Source organism: Mandrillus leucophaeus, unplaced genomic scaffold (genome assembly GCF_000951045.1).
Source record: "Mandrillus leucophaeus isolate KB7577 unplaced genomic scaffold, Mleu.le_1.0 Scaffold1839, whole genome shotgun sequence".
In the NCBI taxonomy this organism is placed as follows: Eukaryota; Metazoa; Chordata; class Mammalia; order Primates; family Cercopithecidae; genus Mandrillus; species Mandrillus leucophaeus.
This window is the reverse complement of record NW_012101853.1, coordinates 221,645-240,623: the sequence shown is the minus strand read 5'-3', so window position 1 is coordinate 240,623 and position 18,979 is coordinate 221,645. Positions and strand designations below refer to the sequence as shown.

The 18,979-nt window shown below is 31.9% G+C and overlaps 1 protein-coding gene across 1 annotated transcript in view; it reads right to left on the bottom strand.

Moving 5' to 3' along the window:
- The window catches only part of LOC105538042 (regulating synaptic membrane exocytosis protein 2), a gene marked incomplete at its 3' end in the record, with an annotated part of 189,423 nt that overhangs the window by 34,733 nt on the left and 135,711 nt on the right, over window positions 1-18,979 (bottom strand). The window contains exons 15-16 of the mRNA XM_011977770.1: window positions 13,809-13,988; window positions 12,822-12,931 (exon numbers count right to left, since the gene is read on the bottom strand). Coding sequence (XP_011833160.1) covers window positions 12,822-12,931; window positions 13,809-13,988 — 290 coding nt within the window. The remainder of the gene's footprint in view (window positions 1-12,821; window positions 12,932-13,808; window positions 13,989-18,979) is intronic.

Sequence of the window (18,979 nt, the reverse complement as noted above, 5' to 3'; positions counted from 1 at the left end):
TGTAACTTCTAGTATAAATCAAAAATAATAATCAGAGCTTATCAGAAACATTAGACAATGTGCATAACAAGAATCTAAATACACTTCAGGGATCTATGGGATTTGGGGGGATATTTTTCCTAAATTCTCACATAAACTATGTAATATGCAGTTAACATTTTAAATATAGAAATGTGACATTAAAATTCTGCTTAATAAATTTCAAATTCCAAAGCACTAAAATTTACTTTCAGTATATCCCAAACAGAATTAAAGTCATAAAAAGAACAGAATTAATAAAATGGCATGTAATTAAAAGTTGTAAATTTATTTGTTTTTAAAATTCAATAAAATACAGAGGAACAAGCTTTAAGATTTGAAATTCTTAAATGATCATTGTATGTATCCCATCTTTATAGATTAAAGTTAATTTAATAAATATTAGGTAATTTGAAGAATGATTATATTCATGGAGACTTAACTATGAGGTGACTTTTTAGTAAGTAATATTTAAGAAACCCATATGTCTGCAAAGTAATTATATTCCAGCTAGTCTTTATCACACTATGTAGCCAATTCTATCTGAACACTATAATTTAAAGAGCATACAGTTTGAGACCAGCCTGGACAACATAGGTTCTCTTTTTTTACATCTTTTTTTTTTTTTTTAAGAGATTCTATCTCTAAAAAAACTTTAAAAAATTAGCCAGGCATAGTGGCACAAGTTCAGCTACTTGGAAGGCTGAGGTGGGAGAATCACTTGAGCCCAGGAGATCAAGGCTGCAGTGAGCTATTATTGCACCACTGCACTACAGCCTGAGTGACCGTGAGACCCTTTCTCTAAATAAAATAAAATAGCATAAATTCATTTATTAGTAAGATTTATATAATATTATATGTTCCAATGTGCCTTCATAGATGGCATCACGTTTGACCCTACAAAACACAGATGGGACCTTCTATTAGGTGGTTTATACAGGTGAGAAAATAGAGCTGACTGATAAGGATAAGCACTGAAAAATTATCTTAGCTTACAATTTCATACTCATTACATCACTTGATTTTCAAAGTAGCATACTGGGAATGGAAGAAATACGTTACAATTTCCTTTACTCAGATGAACTAACTTGGGGCAAAGGTCTAGAGTCACACAGTTAGTACACTGTAAAGCAGGCCCTAAGGCAAAGTTTCAAGAACTAAGCTCTTTGTCTTGTATCATATCACCTTCCTAAGATTAAGTTACTTTCAACAACAAAGAGAAGATGATTTAAGGATAGCATTTAGGAAGTCAACAATGATATAGCCTTGAAGAATAACTAAGTTTGCAGGAAGGTATGAGGTGAAAGGGAGTTCTTTCCTAAATTTGATTAGTCAGTTGGGACTTTGGAAGCATAGAAGAAATAAGATGAGAAAAGGGAAACAAAAGTAAATTTAAGGGGAACGGTCTCCCAGAATGAAAGGAAAGGTTAGGAAAAGAAATTAGAAATATTCATTTACAAGTACTTCACTTAAACAACAGGTACACTTAAGCTTATGGATTATGAATGGGGAGAGGAAATCTTAAGGGCGTTCCTTCCACTTTATTCCAACCTCTGCTTTAGTTCAGGCTATCAAATATTGGATGACTGAATTGCCCTAAATGGTCCTATGCCCTCAGTTTCTTCTCTTTCAAGTCCATCTTGCTTGCTGTCACCAAGTTACTTTTCTTAATACAGATGTGATTGAATGTCCATCCTGCTCAAAAACATATGATAAATCCCTTGGTATTTTAAAGTATCCCTGAATCCCTCTCATATTAATTTTGGACACATGTTCATTTATCTAAGTTGGGAAGGAATGATATAGTTAGGAAATATCCACCAATTCCACTATAAAATCCACTCCTAGGTAGATACTAGTCAAATTTGGAAATTAAGATATGGGTGCTAACATTCTCCCTGCCCTAGTAGCATTCATGAGAATAGAGAGAGGCAACAAAACAAAGCCAAGATCCTCTATCACTGTTGTATCCTATCACCCTAAATGGTATTCAATACCTAGAATGCCTGCAGAAGCAATCATTAATTACAAAGACTGTCAAAATAACTATCACTTTTGGTTCCTTTGTAAACTTTTTAAATACGTTTGCTTGTTTTTATTTTCCCCCCTCCCCTCCCTCGTTCCTTTTCTTTCTTTCTTATTTATAAGGTTATCTGTATTTGAAACAATGTAGACATTGTACACATTAAAGGAACAAAATATATTTTTTTTCAATCTCATTGTGTATTTTTAATAGGTGATATGGTAGGGTTTAGTCTATATAATCCTGGCAAAGAATTAATCACTAACAGTCAATTAGGAAGTTTGTAGATGTTAACTTTCCAAAACCAAACAAAATTAACCAACAATAATAAAACATAAAGAATAAATTGGAAAGAAAACTATTTGATACTTTAGACTTTATCAGCCACATTTCCAAAAATTCTTACTTTTTGTTAAATCCTAATGGATTAAACAGTTCTCTGGCCTAGAGAAAAGTATCCTAAAATTTGTATATTGATTTTTACACATGCATTGAAATATGAGAAATGTATTAGCACATTATGAGATAACTTATGCTGCAATCCAATCCTATTTATTTCCACCCTGGTATTGTTTCTTATGTAAGTCATTTGATTAAGAATAGCATCATGATTACTAATTCCCAAAAATCTATGAAACTATATACAGTCGTACATTGCTTAATGACAGGGATATGTTCTGAGAAATGCATTGTTAGGTGATTTCGTCATTGTGCAAAGATCACAAAGTGTACTCACACAAACCTAGATGGGGTAACCTACTATATACCTAGGCTATTTGATATAGCTTGTTGCTCCTAGGCTACAAACCTGTACAGCATGTTACTATACTAAATATTGCAGGCAATTACAACACAATGATAAGTATATATGTATTTAAGCATATCTAAATATAGAAAAGGTACAGGAAAAATATAGTATGATAATATTATGAGACTATTGTTGTATATGGAGTCTGTTATTGACCAAAACAGCATTATGTGGTACATTACTGTGTGTGTATATATATGTATGTATGTGTGTGTGTGTGTGTGTGTATATATACACATTTGTTTATGTTTATGTTTAACAACTGCTTCAGGGTGATCATAATCAGACTTAATTTGACTTTAAATATAAAACTAAAATTTTCAGATATTTTGCTGAAAATACAAAATCATAGCAAGACATTACTAAGAAATTATAGTAATAATAACTAACATTTATATAGTAATTATTATGCGACAAGTATTGTTCCGCTTCATCTTCCCAACTTCAAACTTATTTGTTTGTATATTTGCTTTAGAGACAGAGTCACCCTTTGTCACCCCGGCTGGAGTGTGGTGGTGCAATCACAGCTCACTGGAGCCTCAAACTCCTGGGTTCAGCGATCTTCCTGCCTCAAGCTCCCAAGTAGCTGGGACTAGAGGTGTACACCACTACGCTTGGGTAATTAAAAAAAAATTTTTTTTGATAGAGGCAGGGTCTTATTAGGTTGTCCAGGCTGGTCTCAAACTCCTTTCCTCAAGCAATCCTCCTGCCTCGGCCTCCTAAAGCTTTGGGATTACATCTGTGAGCCACTGCACCTGGCCTATTATGTGACAACTATTTGTTCTAAGCAATTTTAATATACCAAATTATTTTAAAAAGTAAATTTATAGCATATCTACACAGCAAATAATATAATTTAGAATGGACAGATTTTGCCATTATAACCCTTCCAAGACAACTAGCAGTCTGCCACACCTTTTCCTACACTTGATTTCCTCCACCCACTTGTTTTCTATGAAGATGTGTATATCATAATAGCTTGGGATTGTGCCCTCAGGAATATTTATATTTCAGTGTTCTAGAAAGGCTAAAAGCTTTGTATTACGAAAATAAGCCATTAGGTAATAGCGGAATATGAAATACCATGACAGGTAATGGCAGAAATATTTGGGACTGAAAACCTACCCAGAACCTCTCAAAACTTTCCTTCTCCTTATAAAATTGACCCTGAATATGTACCATGATCTTAAGACACTTAATGTAAGTTACACATTATAGAGTAATTTTACCAGCTATGTTTTATTTCTTATCATTATATTATTTTTTTCCCTTGGGAGCTCCCTAAAGGCAAGAAATATGTCTTGTTTATCTTTGCATCCTTAATGGCTATCTAGTATAATACATTTAAAATAGAAGATATTGGTTGAACTACATCTTTAGCTAACGTCTAAAAGCAACAATTACAACAACAGCAAAAAACAAAAAACAAACAAACAAAAAACCGGTTGAAGTCCATGCAAAGAGAACACAATCTAGAACAGTGTCATAGAACGCTATGAGGAGGCATGGTATATCAATACATGAGATTAAGTCTAGACTAGAGATCTGCTGCTATGTGGATTGAAGAAAGGTAGTTATCCTCCAGAATTCTCCTCCTTTATCTATAAGGGAAAATAGTTTTATCAAAAGATGTATAATGTTCCTTCCAAATCTAAAAGTATTTGATTCTAAATCAAGGAGCTATGTCACAGAACACTGATAGATATCTTGGTGAACTACAGGCACACGGTTCGAGGCCACATGGCATTAAACAGCAAAGTGGCAGACCTGGATTCAGAAGAAGCCAAGGGAACAAGAAGTTTCCCACATATCCTTCATGTATTCTGTTTCTTTGACCTCTCCTCACAGCTCTAGATATTTTTCTTTTCTTCCCTTTACAGCCTTTCAAAAGTGTCTGCACTTGCTGTCTCCATTCCTCTCTTCCCTTGAATCTACTCTAATCAGTCCTTTAGCCCTTATCACTCTACCAAAACTGCTCTTAATAAAAGTCAACATGGTGACTTCCTACTTGCTAAGTGTGCTGATTGTTTCACATTCTTGATAATTCTCTCCTTCAAGTAATTTCTTAACTTGTTACTCTTCTCCCAATTTCTCCATTTCTGGCTGCTTCATCTTCTCAACTTCAAAGTATCAAAGTGGTCCAGTTTATACTTCCTGGACCTCTTCTTTATCTACCTACATGTGTCTACTTGTCCTCTTGATAACCAGTCTTACAGTGTAAATACCTCTTTATATGGATGAGTCCCAGATTTATAGCTACAGTCTACACCTCTAATATGAAATGTAGACCATATTTAATTTGGCATCTTCACTTGGATGTCTAACAGCATCTCTAACTTATCATATCCAAAACTGAGCACCTGATACTCTCACTCAATCTATTATTCTCAAGTATTTCCCTGTATTAGTTAATAGAAACTCCATTATTTTTCCACTTAGGCTAAAAACTTGGATGTCATTATGGAATCTTTCTTTCTCTTTTACCTTGTTGGGAAATGTTGTTGGCTCTATCTTCAATATCTATTCAGAATCCAACAACTTATACTGCTATCACACTGGTCTAAACCAGTATCATCTGTTTCCGGGGTTAGTGCAAAACCTAACAATGTTCCCTGTTAGCAATCTTAATTCTTGAGGGCATTCTCAACGTAGCAATTGAAGTCATCTTACTAAAAAAAAAAGGGGTATTGTGTCACTTTAATCCAAACCTTCCCATTTTATGTGATAAAAACCAAAATCCCAACTATAATCTATAAGTTCATATGAGAGTCACCCCTCTAGCCCCAACTATCCTTCTGACTGCACTTGCTACAACAATATACTTTAACATATCCACAATATGCTTTAACCAATTAAAAAAAAAGTCCTCCCTTAAACTTACTTAGGAACTTTATTGTGATATATAAAATAAACTGTAAATAAAAAGCCATTCTCTCAGAAAAAGATAGCAAAGGACAAATTGAATAACTAAATCTTAATTATAGGTATAATCAAAACATTAAGCCAAGTAAAAACCAAGTTAGCATATGTTAAATATGTGCAGAGTTCTCATCTTAGAAATTTATTCATTAATTTCTAGGTTCAACTATATCATATGTTGGATTAATTTATATAGCAATAGCAATGTTTTACAGTGGAGAGGATTTCATATAATGATAAAAACACAAATTTATAAGTGTGCATATAAAAACAAATTTATAACTGAGGTTTCAACAATCATTGTCACTAGAAAACTTTACATGTGAAACTGCCTTTGCAAAATAAAGACGTTATGAGAAATCTGAAGCCGGGAGCAGTGGTTCACACCTGTAATCCCAGCACTTTGGGAGGCCGAGGCGGGAGGATCACTTGAGGTCAGGAGTCTGAGATCAGCCCGGCCAACATGGTGAAACCCGTCTTTACTAGAAACACAAAACTCAGCCGGGTGTGGTGGCAGGCGCCTGTAATCCCAGCTACTCAGGAGGCTGAGGCAGGAGAATCGCTTGAGCCAAATTTTATGATATAGAACGGGATGTTACTTTTTTGATAAAATCATTTTAAAATGCTAATATTCTAAATCAATATATGTAGACATATTTGATAATCAATTACTGCAAAACATACACAGTCCTACCATTTTGATAGAATTTGGTTGTGGCAGATTACAGAATTATGTCAGCAATAATTATAGGAAAATCACATCTAAGTATTAAAATCAATCATCTTTTTACTTTCCAGGCAGTTTTAATTCATGTATATAGAACTATGAAAAATCCACAAATGTTATAAATCTTCCTTTTATATTATTGTTAAACTTATGATTAAATTTGTCTCATTTTCTACTTTAAACTTCTACTTTAAAATGTTTTTAAAATAATTCAATTTTAAAACGATTTCTGGAATAAAAAATATCCATGCTGTGATTCTGTAAATGTATAACATGACCACTAGTATCTTCCTCAGAATCCTTTCCCTTAACATGATCAACAAAGTTAATCTTCCAATTTTAATGCCATTACAGTTCAATAAAATAGAATTGTATCAGAATCATTAAAAGTAAGTATTTTGAAGACTAATTTCCTATTTAGAAATAAATAAAAAAGAATAGACATATTAAATACCGGATAACTTAAATTGAGACTAATACTTGTGCTTATGCTTAGTTTAAAAAGCAATTCAAGTATATTACAAATATCAATACGGAGTGTTTAATTCTAGAAAGGCACCATAAACTTCATTTGAAGACTTGCCTTTTTTCCCATTAGTAGGTGGTGTTGGTGTTTCTCCCTCATTGTCTTTATAATATTGAAAACAGACAATAGTGATTAATGATTAAGATCATTAATAACCAAAATAAAAACAAAGCACATCAAAAAAGATGAAATCACACAATAGGGAAACAAATTCATGCACTACACATGACATCCCATATTAATGAACACAAGAGAAAAGTATATACTTCCTATCTCATAGGAGAATTAATAAAAACCAAATTAAGTGAAACATCATCTTAATAGTATATAGTTATGCTTTTATGTTAATTTAAAAACTGATGCAACTTACTAATTACTTTTGACAATAAAACACCAGCAACAAACTGGTTTAGCACATGGGCGTCTTTATCTTAATTTATTTAAAATAAGGAAAAGTGATATTAACTATTGCTGAAGTCCCCAAACTAATGCTATCTTAAAAAATGACTTTAATGTGGAAGACAATTAATGGCGTGAAAGGCTGCAGTGTTTGTATGGACTATATGAGATGCAGAAGAATGAGCTAATAGGAAAACATTAACAGCTAAGCTAAAATGAAATTCATTCTTATAGTATTCCATAAAAATGTGATTCCTAAATTATTCCAGGAAAATGGAAGAAAAATGACATTCTGGAAGTTAGATACTAGATATTCAGAACCCAAGCAATTCTATATGTCTAGAAATATGCAATTAAACTTGCCTGTTTCCATTATCAGATGACTTTGATATTTGTCACCTTTATGACATTGAAAAGTTGCTGATAATGAGCAATTCTAGTAGCTTAAGAGATGTTTTCAGTTATAAAACTAAAAACTCCACTGAAAGAATGCTTCCATGAAAATATATCTTAGGTATAATATACGTAATGGTATTGCTTTCACACCATGGAAAGCAGAGGAAAAAAAGGCATAAAAAGAACACTCTATTATTCATAAATAAAAAGTGGTCAGTTAAACACTTGATAAAATTAAAGATATTCTGTATCATTCAAAGAAAGTTACAATTAAACTTGACAATTGGATAAGATTAGTATTCAATTCTGAGTTTCAAATAAAAATAGTGAAAATTTGATAAAGGTAGTATATAAAAATACACTGATTTACTGATTATATAATGTTTTAACTTTTTTGAGACAGAGTCTCGCTCTGTTGCCGAGGCTGGAGTGCAGTGGCATGATCTTGGCTCACTGTAACCTCTGCCTCTCGGGTTCAAGCGATTCTCCTGCTTCGGCCTCCCAGGTAGCTGGGACTACAGGCGCATACCACCATGCCCAGCTAATTTTTTTATTTTTAGTAGAGATGGGGTTTCGCCATGTTGGCCAGGCTGGAATCTTTTAAGTTTTAAAATCCTTTCACCAACATTAAACATTATGATAGATAAACATAATAGGGACTTTAAAAGCAACAAAAATAAAAGGTATGCATTTCATTTAGAAAGATGGGGAGAAATTATGATTGACAATAAATATTAGAGTAATATTGAACTGGGATGAAGAAGAGAAACCTATAATTGCTTTACTTTAGGAAAAAAATATAATGGAAAAAATGATCATGGTCTATAAATGTTTTAATGGAATTTATATTCTGCTCTATATTTCTTTATAATTTGCTTCTACTAGATTCAAAATCCATGGGAGAAGGTGCTAAAGCTTCAACAAACCTTTACTCACCACAACACATGATAAAGTATAGTTTTCTAGTAGGTACTCGTTAAATTTTTTTGAATAAACAAATGAATGTAAAGCTGGGTAAAGGGTAGGTGTATATCTTGGTCAGGGGCACTATCTATAATTCTAGTTTGATTTAAACATCAGGGAAAATATTTAGCCAGTTGGGTAAATTACATATTCTGACAAATTGCCTAGATAGCTTAAGTAATACCCATTCATTAATAAAATTAGGTAATTTATCTTAAAGTTAGTGCTGAAAAACAATCTGTTCTTCATTGTGCAGTTATAAATTTGGAGCCTAAAGTCTTATGTAAAATTGAAAAGTCATATTTGAAAACATTCGCTTATTTATTTTAGATACGCAGTCAGACAGACCTGCCTTGACCTCTTCTCCCTGCTTTTCTTCCCCCTGCTCTTCGACATGCTCAGTTTCTTCATTAACTTCTGTACTTGCATAAGCAAAGGTAAAGAAAAATATAAGACCAAATAGGTGTATCTGTTACTCTTCAAAGAAACTAAACAAATAAAAAATTCTAAATTATTCAGAATGATAAATACACCAATATTTATTTATTTATTTATTTATTTATTTAGAAACAGAGTCTCACTATCACCCAGGCTGGAGTGCAGTGGCACAATCACAGCTCACTGCAACCTGCGTCTCCTGGGCTCAAGTGATCCTCCCAACTCAGCCTCCTGAGTAGTTGGGACTATGGGAGTGCACCACCATGCCTGGCTAATTTTGTATTTTTTTGTAGCGATGGGGTTTCACCACGTTACCCAGGTTGGTCTTGAACTCCCGAGCTCAAGCGATCCACCCGCCTCAGCCTCCCAAAGTGCTGGGATTACAGATGTGAGCCACAGGAGCCACTGCACCTGGCCCAATAGATTACTTTTAATAAGTTTCTGACATGCTATAGAAAAGTAAATAAATTTACTGGTTAATTATCACATTGTCTGCTTTTATGATGACTTTGTAAAAGAGAAACTGTGACTTTTAAAATATTTGTAATATGTGGATAACTGGGTAAAGTAGGCAAAATACTTTATATATAAACTTGGTATATTACTAAAAAAAGTTATATAACTTTTCTTCTAGAAAAAGAGAACATGACATTTTACAAAATGGCAGTACATAAAAGGGAAAAATAAAATAATAACAATGCCTTATAGTTTTTTAGTACATTGTGCTTTCTATATTATTCTTATTTTACTTCTCTGGTTCTAAACAAAGATAAGTGGCTAAATACATAAGACTAAAATATAAAATAATCAAAATCATAAAGAGTTAAAGTATGACTCGGTCATACGTTGGCTGTCGAAAAGGATTTGAAAATAAATATTTCAATACTTTAATTCTAAAATAATGCCATTAAATTACAACTTCTCACAATTAACTTTTTAGGTGATAATCCAAACATAATTTGATTTAGACCATCAACTGGTAAGTCTATTTTGTGCTACTTACTGAAGATTAACTGAAGTTGAGATTTCTAAAAGAGATATTATATCTTCTTTAAAACTAAAAAAGTTTGCATAATCTACTGAAGTCTCCATATCAGCATTTATAAAAACACTTTAAAAAATCATCCATACTTTTATATAAAACAAAACCCCTTTTATTTCATATTAAAAAGGGTAAGGGAGGTTTTGGCTCCTCTTTCTTTTATGAAATTAAAAAAATGGAAAAATCACAATTGGGGACTTTAAAGGAAAATTTTGGTTTTAATTAATTTTACAGGGTCAAAAACAATAGTAAAGAGAATCTTTACTGAGAAGCCCATTAGAAACTTCACCAACCCTGACTTTCAGCATCACCAATAGGCTCTGTTTTCTAGTATACTTACTATGACAAAGAATAGAGCTACTTGTATTTCAACAGTCTATTGCTATAAACGACATTAAAAATTCAATTTTAAAAATGTGCACAAATGATAGTTTCTGAGTTTATATGCCAATAAATGATGTTGAAACTCCATCTTTAAAAACACTGAAGAGAAAAAAAGTTACATAAATATTACTAAACTTTCCTTAGGAAAAGTGATTTAAAATTCTATGCCCCCAATTTTATGCAAATAATTAAGAACTATAAAAATGCTGTGAACTCTTTTTATCAGGCAGCATAATAGACCATCAGTCACAATATCACTGGATTGTTCAAAATTATGGTACTTGGAAATAGAAAGAATGACAAAACAGAAGTTGACCATCATCCAGTTAACAAGAACACAACTTATATCAACAAGTTATATAAGGGTATAAAAGTATTGCTGCTCAAATGCAGCACACTTACAAATTTGTTACAAATAGTTTACAGAAATATGAATTTTAATATAAACATATATAGAATGACAAGATTATTGTAGTGGTACTTTGTATACTATTTGAGGTAGCTTTTCCCTTTTTAAATAAATATTTCATGAATTTTTTCAACAAAGATTTATTGAGGGTCTACAATGTGCCAGGCATTATTCTATGTGCTAGAGATTCATCAGTAAACAGTCAACAAGTTTGTAAAGATACAAAGTTAATTTCAGATTTCCATAACAGGCAGATGATTTTGTATTGATCTAGCAAATGTATGACACTCCATATATCACCATTCAGTATTTTCTTCTGAGTCATAATGTAGTGTTTGATAATAAAACTGTATCATATTTAACTCTGATATACGTAAGTCTTATATGTAAGTCTTGCTACAACATGAAAAATGATGTTGGAAACACAAGCCACAATCACTATCTAATTCAACAACTTTATTTTCTAGAAAGCCAAATTTAATAATTAAAAATATCATCATAAATAAAAAATGAAATATATGATGATAAATATAACTAAACTATGTGTACATCCTCAATGATGTAAACGTAGACTGCAATTGATATCTTTGGTTAAAGTCTTACTCAAAATCTAGTATTCTGGTTAAAAGGTACATAAAAATTTTATGAAAGAGCACATTTTATCTGCTCATTTAAAAGAAGTTAAACTCCTTGCATTCTTACTTCATCAATCAAAGAAATTTAACTCCTTGGTATAATTTCCAAGTTAAAAAAAAAGTTGAATACTTTGTCAGATATCATAAAACAAAATAATTTTACTGTATATAAGTCTATACAACAAAGGGACATCAATTGCAGTTGGGTTTATTTTTGCTTACTAGCTCCCCAAAAAGGCTGTTAGCACAAAACAAACCCTCCTTTATGTACAGACCTTCATAAGGTTCTATCTCCTTGACTCCATTGTCTAGGGAAACAAAATAAAAATAAAAAACAAAACAAAAACAAAAGAAAAAAAAAAAAAAAGGAAAAACAGGGAACCAAAGCACAGGGGTTAAAAACAACAGAAATTTCCAAAGGCACAGAATGTATTATCTACTAGAGAAAAGTTAAGTGATTTAAATATATACGTATTATTTGCAAAACACATCCAGTTACTAAATAAAGGGATCATTGAAAAAATGATTTTAAAAACCGTTATATTCAGTTATCCATGCTTTTAGAGGTCCTTTATCCAAGAATTTATAGAAGTTTGGGAAGTATGTTCATGTGTGTGTCAGCAAATAGTGCTTTTTATGCAAAAATGTAAAATTAATAAAAACATCAGTACAACATGCATCTTTCATTGTATATTCATGATTACCTTTTTCTTGTTCTCCAGTATTGAGAAGGATCACCATTGTTGTGCATCAGCTAACCAGTCCTTTGCAGTGTGTGAAAATTGATTTGGCTAGTTACTAATAAACTTTATATAACTATCAACAATTACATAAACTTAGTTGTGGCAAAGAAATATTATCCAACAGCTCATTTAAGACTATTATGTTTACTTTTTAAGATGCATTTATTCAAATTTAAAAATGTGCAAGAGCAATAAAGATACCTTATTTTACCTGGAAATATTACAAATTTTTAATGCAAAAATACATAATATTTATAAATATAACTATTATCAAATAAGACAAGGCATACAATTAACAAAAGAAGAAAACTAACACAAAAGTAAGAAAATCTTGATTCACCTTAGCTTCCATGTGTATTTCCTAAACGACATAATTAGAAATAAAACTTACTTCTATCCAATGTTCCCTTTGGTGGAAGCTGTGGAAGCTGTCGGCCCCTTCGTCCTGCCACTGGAGTACTTGATGGGCTTGTCTGGACAGACCCAGTACGAGGATGAGACCTAAAGACACACAATTAATATTAATTTTCAGTATAATGAGTTACATATTTTTAATACCTATATTTGGTTCATATGATAGCTGTATAAATACAATTTAAAAAGAAGTTTGGCTGCAGATTAAAAGGTTAGGAAAACTAGACAAAATATGGATATCTGAATGATTAAATAGCAAAAGATGTTTATTTTTGGTGTAATATGCATACATACACATACATGCACACAAAACCCTACAGTAAAATCCATGGAATTATTAATGTAAATTAGTACTCTATCCATTGAAAGCAAGAGGACAATTTCGCAGATCAAGAAAGAAAAGACTGTACTTTTCTTTCTACCAGATTTCAAACTTTCAACACTAACCTTTCTCCCTTGATCCAGAGATTTTTACTCAGGCTTATATTAAATATCCCTTTATTAGAAAACATCTCATGAAACTACAAATAAAACCCTGAACAATTCAAGATTTAACTAAGGAAAATATTGGTTAATACATAACAGTAGTATCGATAGAAACTAAAAAATCTAGTTTTATTTGTAATCATTATGATGATTTGAAAAGTGATGTGTAATGGACACAAATAGTTTCTCATTCTGTAGGAGAGGAACATGACAGTTAATGACGGAATTTACCCAGGACTCCTGATTAATGAGAAATCACAAAACAAATGCAGTCAGGACAGTTAATAAACAAATTACAATGGCAGCCACACACTATTATATCCACTGAATATAAATAGTGTGTTTACATTGAAAGGTTAGTATCAATTATTACTAGTGATCAGCCAAAGATGATAGAAGAGACCATTTAGTTGCTGGGAAAATAAAATGGTGTGCTGGTGGGGCAAAGGGAAATTAGTCTGATTGATTTATCTTTCACCTCGATAAGGCAGGTGAAGGAGGGGCAGATCTTCCAGTCATTAATGAAGGCATCGACCTCATGAGGTTTGTATCAGGACGTTCAGTGGATCTGGAGCGGGTGGTGGTCCGCTCAAGGAGAGGCCGTTGTTCTGTTGATCTGGATCTGTGATATGGCTGTCTATCTGCTGCTTCACAATCCCTGAAACGTTAGTCAAAAAGCAGCTCAGTTGATCTTTTGTGCCCTTCTGCTATTTGGTTATGATGCATCAAACTGATTTTGAAAAAGGTAACTGTTTAAAATTATGGAGTATGTAAAAATTTTTCTTTTCCCCAACATATTCTGAGCAATTTCAAATGAAACTTCTTAAGAATTTCTAAAAAACCAAATCTGCCTTTCAAAGTAATTTCCAGCAAAGATAATAGTCGCTCAGTCATAAAAAAACAACAAACAAAACTGCTTGCTTTCCAAAATGAATTCCCTAAATGGAATACGTGAAATATGTGAATTATTCTATTTTAAAGAATTCAATGACTTTTCCTAACATTTTCAAGAGTGAAGAAAACCATATAAGCATTAATTCTGTAGCACCTGAAGCTGTTTAGTACTATACCAACTAAGATATAAAAAGGCTTTCAGAAAACACTATACACCTGAACATTTAAACAGAAGAATCAAAATGAGGTTATAAGAAAATAGGGTGACTTTGAAGTCTGTAGCCATATTTAAACCCGATCCACAAGAAAAATTACCCTGTAGAAAACTGGTTAACTGGCTGTCTATCTCGGTGCACTTTAGCTATGCCAACTGATTCAATTCAGAATGGGTATTAACTGAAACAATAATTCTGAAACAACATGATCTCTTTGACCACAAATAAATCTAATACCAAAACTTAATCCTTGTTGAAGGAAGTATCCTTAAATTTAAGCAACCTCTCATTGTTGACCTTTCTATCCCTGGAACCTAGCATAATACTTTTACATCTAACATGATCAATAAATGTTTTCTAATACCAGCCCCACAATTTGGGAGAGGACTTTAAAAACACTAGCTCTGGCTCCAGAATTCAAAAGTAAAACATGCCAAAGTATATTTCAAATAAAATTATTCCTCCCCATCCAGTTGTAAGCACAAAAATGGAAATGCTTATATAATACCGACAGTCAAGAAAGCATTAGTCTCCCTCAAAGCTAATGTTTCAATGACATCCACTTTACCTATAAGTTATCTCAATCTTATTTTGGATAATGAAAAATGCAAGTAATTTAAAAAAAAAAAAGAAAAAAAGGACATAATTTCCCAAATGTCATGAATTATATGGCAAATAATTGTGTACTAGTTGATATTAGATTAGGTGACTTTAGAAAGTGAATATTGGCTTTATTCTACACCATATCTTGTGATTATTTAACATTTTAAAGTCATAGGGTAACATATAAGTCAGAGCATTTTTAAATACTTTTAAATCCATATACTATCATGTGATTTACTATCTAAGTTCAGTATTTTCATATAAGTGCATCTAGAATATCTCAAAATAACTGACATTAAATGTAAATATATAAAAAGTATTTAATTATTAGTAACAGTTACATGGCAAGAGAAATGAAAAGGTAACTTCATAGTGTAAATATCATAGCTGTCTTTTTGTTTCTGAAAAACTATTTTAAAAGAACACTTTTTTTTTATTATACTTTATGTTCTAGGGTACATGTGCACAACATGCAGGTTTGTTACATGTGTATACATGTGCCATGTTGGTGTGCTGCACCCATTAACTCATCATTTACATTAGGTGTATCTCCTAATGCTATCCCCCCCCTCCCCCGACCCCATATGTTCCCCCTCCTGTGTCCAAGTGTTCTCATTAAAGAACACTTTTCTTTAGAAATAAGTGTCTTCAGTAGTTTGCTACATGTTTTTAGTCTAACATCTTTATATATCTTCATCATAATAAACAGAAACAAAAGGTATATCTCTTTATATATTATTTCTTAAATTGCTTAAAACCTATTTTTTAAGAGTATCCATCTTTACATTTATTTTAAAGATTTATCTTACATTAATAATAAACATCTTATTATATAACAAAACTTTGGGAAATAGCTACAATTACCCTAACAGAAAATTAGACTAATATTTCATGTGTTTATATATAATTTAATTTATTCTGATTCCATCAAGAAATTTTTCCAAGTGAAAAGTGGAGTAAATGTTAGGATATGCAGTTTCACTTCTTTGTGAAGCATCATTTTTAATAATTGAAAAATATGATAATGAGTGAAAACCAGAGAATTATTTTAAATGTGTTGCTATGTCCTATGTCCTCAAAAGGAGACCATTATTTATAAAACAGAGGTCACTCCTTAGGAAGTAGCCCTTACGAAAAATGTCTCTTTATAAAAAAGTTGTTTGAAAATTAACCCATCTTTTACATTTTACTTATATAGTTTTTTCCATAAATACAAAGTATATATTAAATAAATACCATAGTGTGAAATGAAAATAGGTTAATAAATGAAAAATGAAAAGAACCACAGTAGAAGGTAGAAATTTCCCCAAATGTCCCAACACAGTTAAGGGGAATGGAAAGCTACTGTATTTTAAACTTTGACAGCACACAAGAGAAGGCTGACACAGGCTCCTGCTCCCACATTGGATAAAAACAGGTCTGACTAGCTTAGACACAATGTTACTGCTATGAAAATTTAAAGTAGTAATGCCTAAATTACCCAGTCTTATATCAGGCCCCTTAAAGGGATTGAGATATAACACTCACAAACTCCCACCAAAATTCTGAATTTGTTTTAATTTAAAGATGAGAATATATAATTAATTTTGAATAGCAGCAACTGAAAAGTGGGAAATAATAAACACTTGCAAGGCTTAAAATATTTTAGGGCCCACTTGGGGTTCTTAACTTGGAGTCTTTATTTCAATATAAGTCGTTTCTTCTGTAACCATTTTATTTACCTTAGTTTATGTTATGCATATAAAATATTATTCCAAAAACAGTGGCCATGGTTTTATCAGATTACCAAAGGATAAGTCACTGAAAAAGCTAGGGCCCCCTCACCTGTAAATTTAAATCTTTCTTATGTAAATAATTCCATTGTCTTTTAAAAAGTGATTTAATATCTATCACTGTTACATCTTTTTGAATAGTTTACATTTTCTAATCTCTATTTATAGTTAATTTTTTTTGCACTTGAATTGATCTAGGCTACTGTCCATCATTATCTAATGGCTGTTATTCTAAACTGCATGCATTCACAAAGGATACTGTGTATCAGCTCCTCCACTAATTTATGTTGACTAACAATGTGATAACAATACATACTACTGTTAACAACCCAGTCTTAAAAGCACATTATTAGCATATGCAGATTTTGAGATGAGGATGAACTGACAATAGGCCACAATAAAGAAGACAATTTATAAGACTTTTGTCTTAAATAGCAATCTTTATGCATAAGAAAAACTAAAACTGAAAGAATGTGATTTAGTATTTATTTTCAGTCATTCTAAGGGAAAAATAATTTTATAATCATTCAGCGAAGTTGTCAGTTTTGAATCATTTTTTCAGGTCAACATAGTTGCTCATAAAATATTTTTAAAAATTTCCAAGTATTTGATGCAACTTCCTACCTATTTTATCAGTTTTGCGATGTACTTTAGGTTTCCTAATTCAATGAAAAGACAAGGGATTTGTATGCAAGGGATTGTATGCAAGGGACTGTCTTGCAAGGGATTTCCCTCTATTAGGGAAGAAGAGGTCAGTGGGCACTCTTGTCTATAATCCAATGTTATTGCCATCCATCCATCCATCCATCCATCCATCCATCCATCCATCCATCCATCCATATCTTTCACAATGATACAACTCCAGATCAAAGTAAGCTCAATGTAGAGTATCTCTACAGGTATGATAAATACTAAGAATACTAAAACTCAGAAATCAATGAAAATTTTCCCAATATGTAACTCAGAACCTAATCTGTATTAAATCAGACTTATTTCATGTTTATATTGGAAAGATGTCATAAGTAAATGTAATAGGTTTTCTTGAAAAGTAAACTTGTAAAAAGTAAAGCTACTTAGGAATTATTCTTTTCCTTTATAAAGCTGACATCTTAAATTTAAAAAAATTGGATATATCTCTGAAGGACAAGTATAGTCCCAGGTTTGGGGCAAGAAATGACTTCTCTATATCCATACTGTATAGAATAAGCTGATGAATAGCAGAAGTGCCAGACACAGTGGCTCATGTCTGTAATCCCAGCACTTTCAGATGCTGAGGCAGACAGATGGCTTGAGCTTAGGCATTTGAGACCAGACTGGGCAACATGGTGAAACCCTGTATCTACAAAAAATACAAAAAAAATTAGCGGGTGTGGTGGCAAACACTTATAGTCCTAGTTGTTCAGGAGGCTAAAGTGGGAGGAATGCTTGAACTCAGGAGGTCGAGGCTGCAGTGAGCTGTGATCATACCATTGCGCTCCAGTCTGGGTGACAGAGTGAGACCCTGTCTCAAAAAAAAAAATACCCAGCAGAAATATTTTATTTTTGTTAAAATATCTTGAATATCTACAGATTTTCTGGGCGTTAACTGCATAACTGAAGTATAAATACATGATAAAATATACTAGAAAACATTAAAAATGAAACATTTTAGAATAATTAATATAGCATATATACATATTTGTATATAACAAATAATTTAAAGTAATTATGACAACTTTAAAATTACTATTTTCATGGTCATCACTAATGTGCAAGACTAACTTTTTAAAAACTCTAGCTCATTATTTTAGCATCGTTTCTAATGTTAAGAGGATTGCAAGATACAAAATATTTGTCATAGAAATCATGGTAAATAAGCAAATAGGTATTGTGCACAAATAGGAATATTATATTATTTTGGAGATTAATTTATCATTGGGCATAACAGCATTATTCTACAGAATCTTTCTGTTGAGTTAGATGTAAAGACTTTATATTAGTTAAAAGTAAATAAGCTTATTCAAAAATGACAATATTTAGTCAGCCAAGTTAATAACAATCTAAAATGTGAAAATGGTATAATATATATATTGATGTGACAAAGCAAGACATCATTCATGTAGGAAAAAAATTACTATTACCCACAAGCCTATTATTTTATTATCAAAAAGAGAAGTATTCTCACA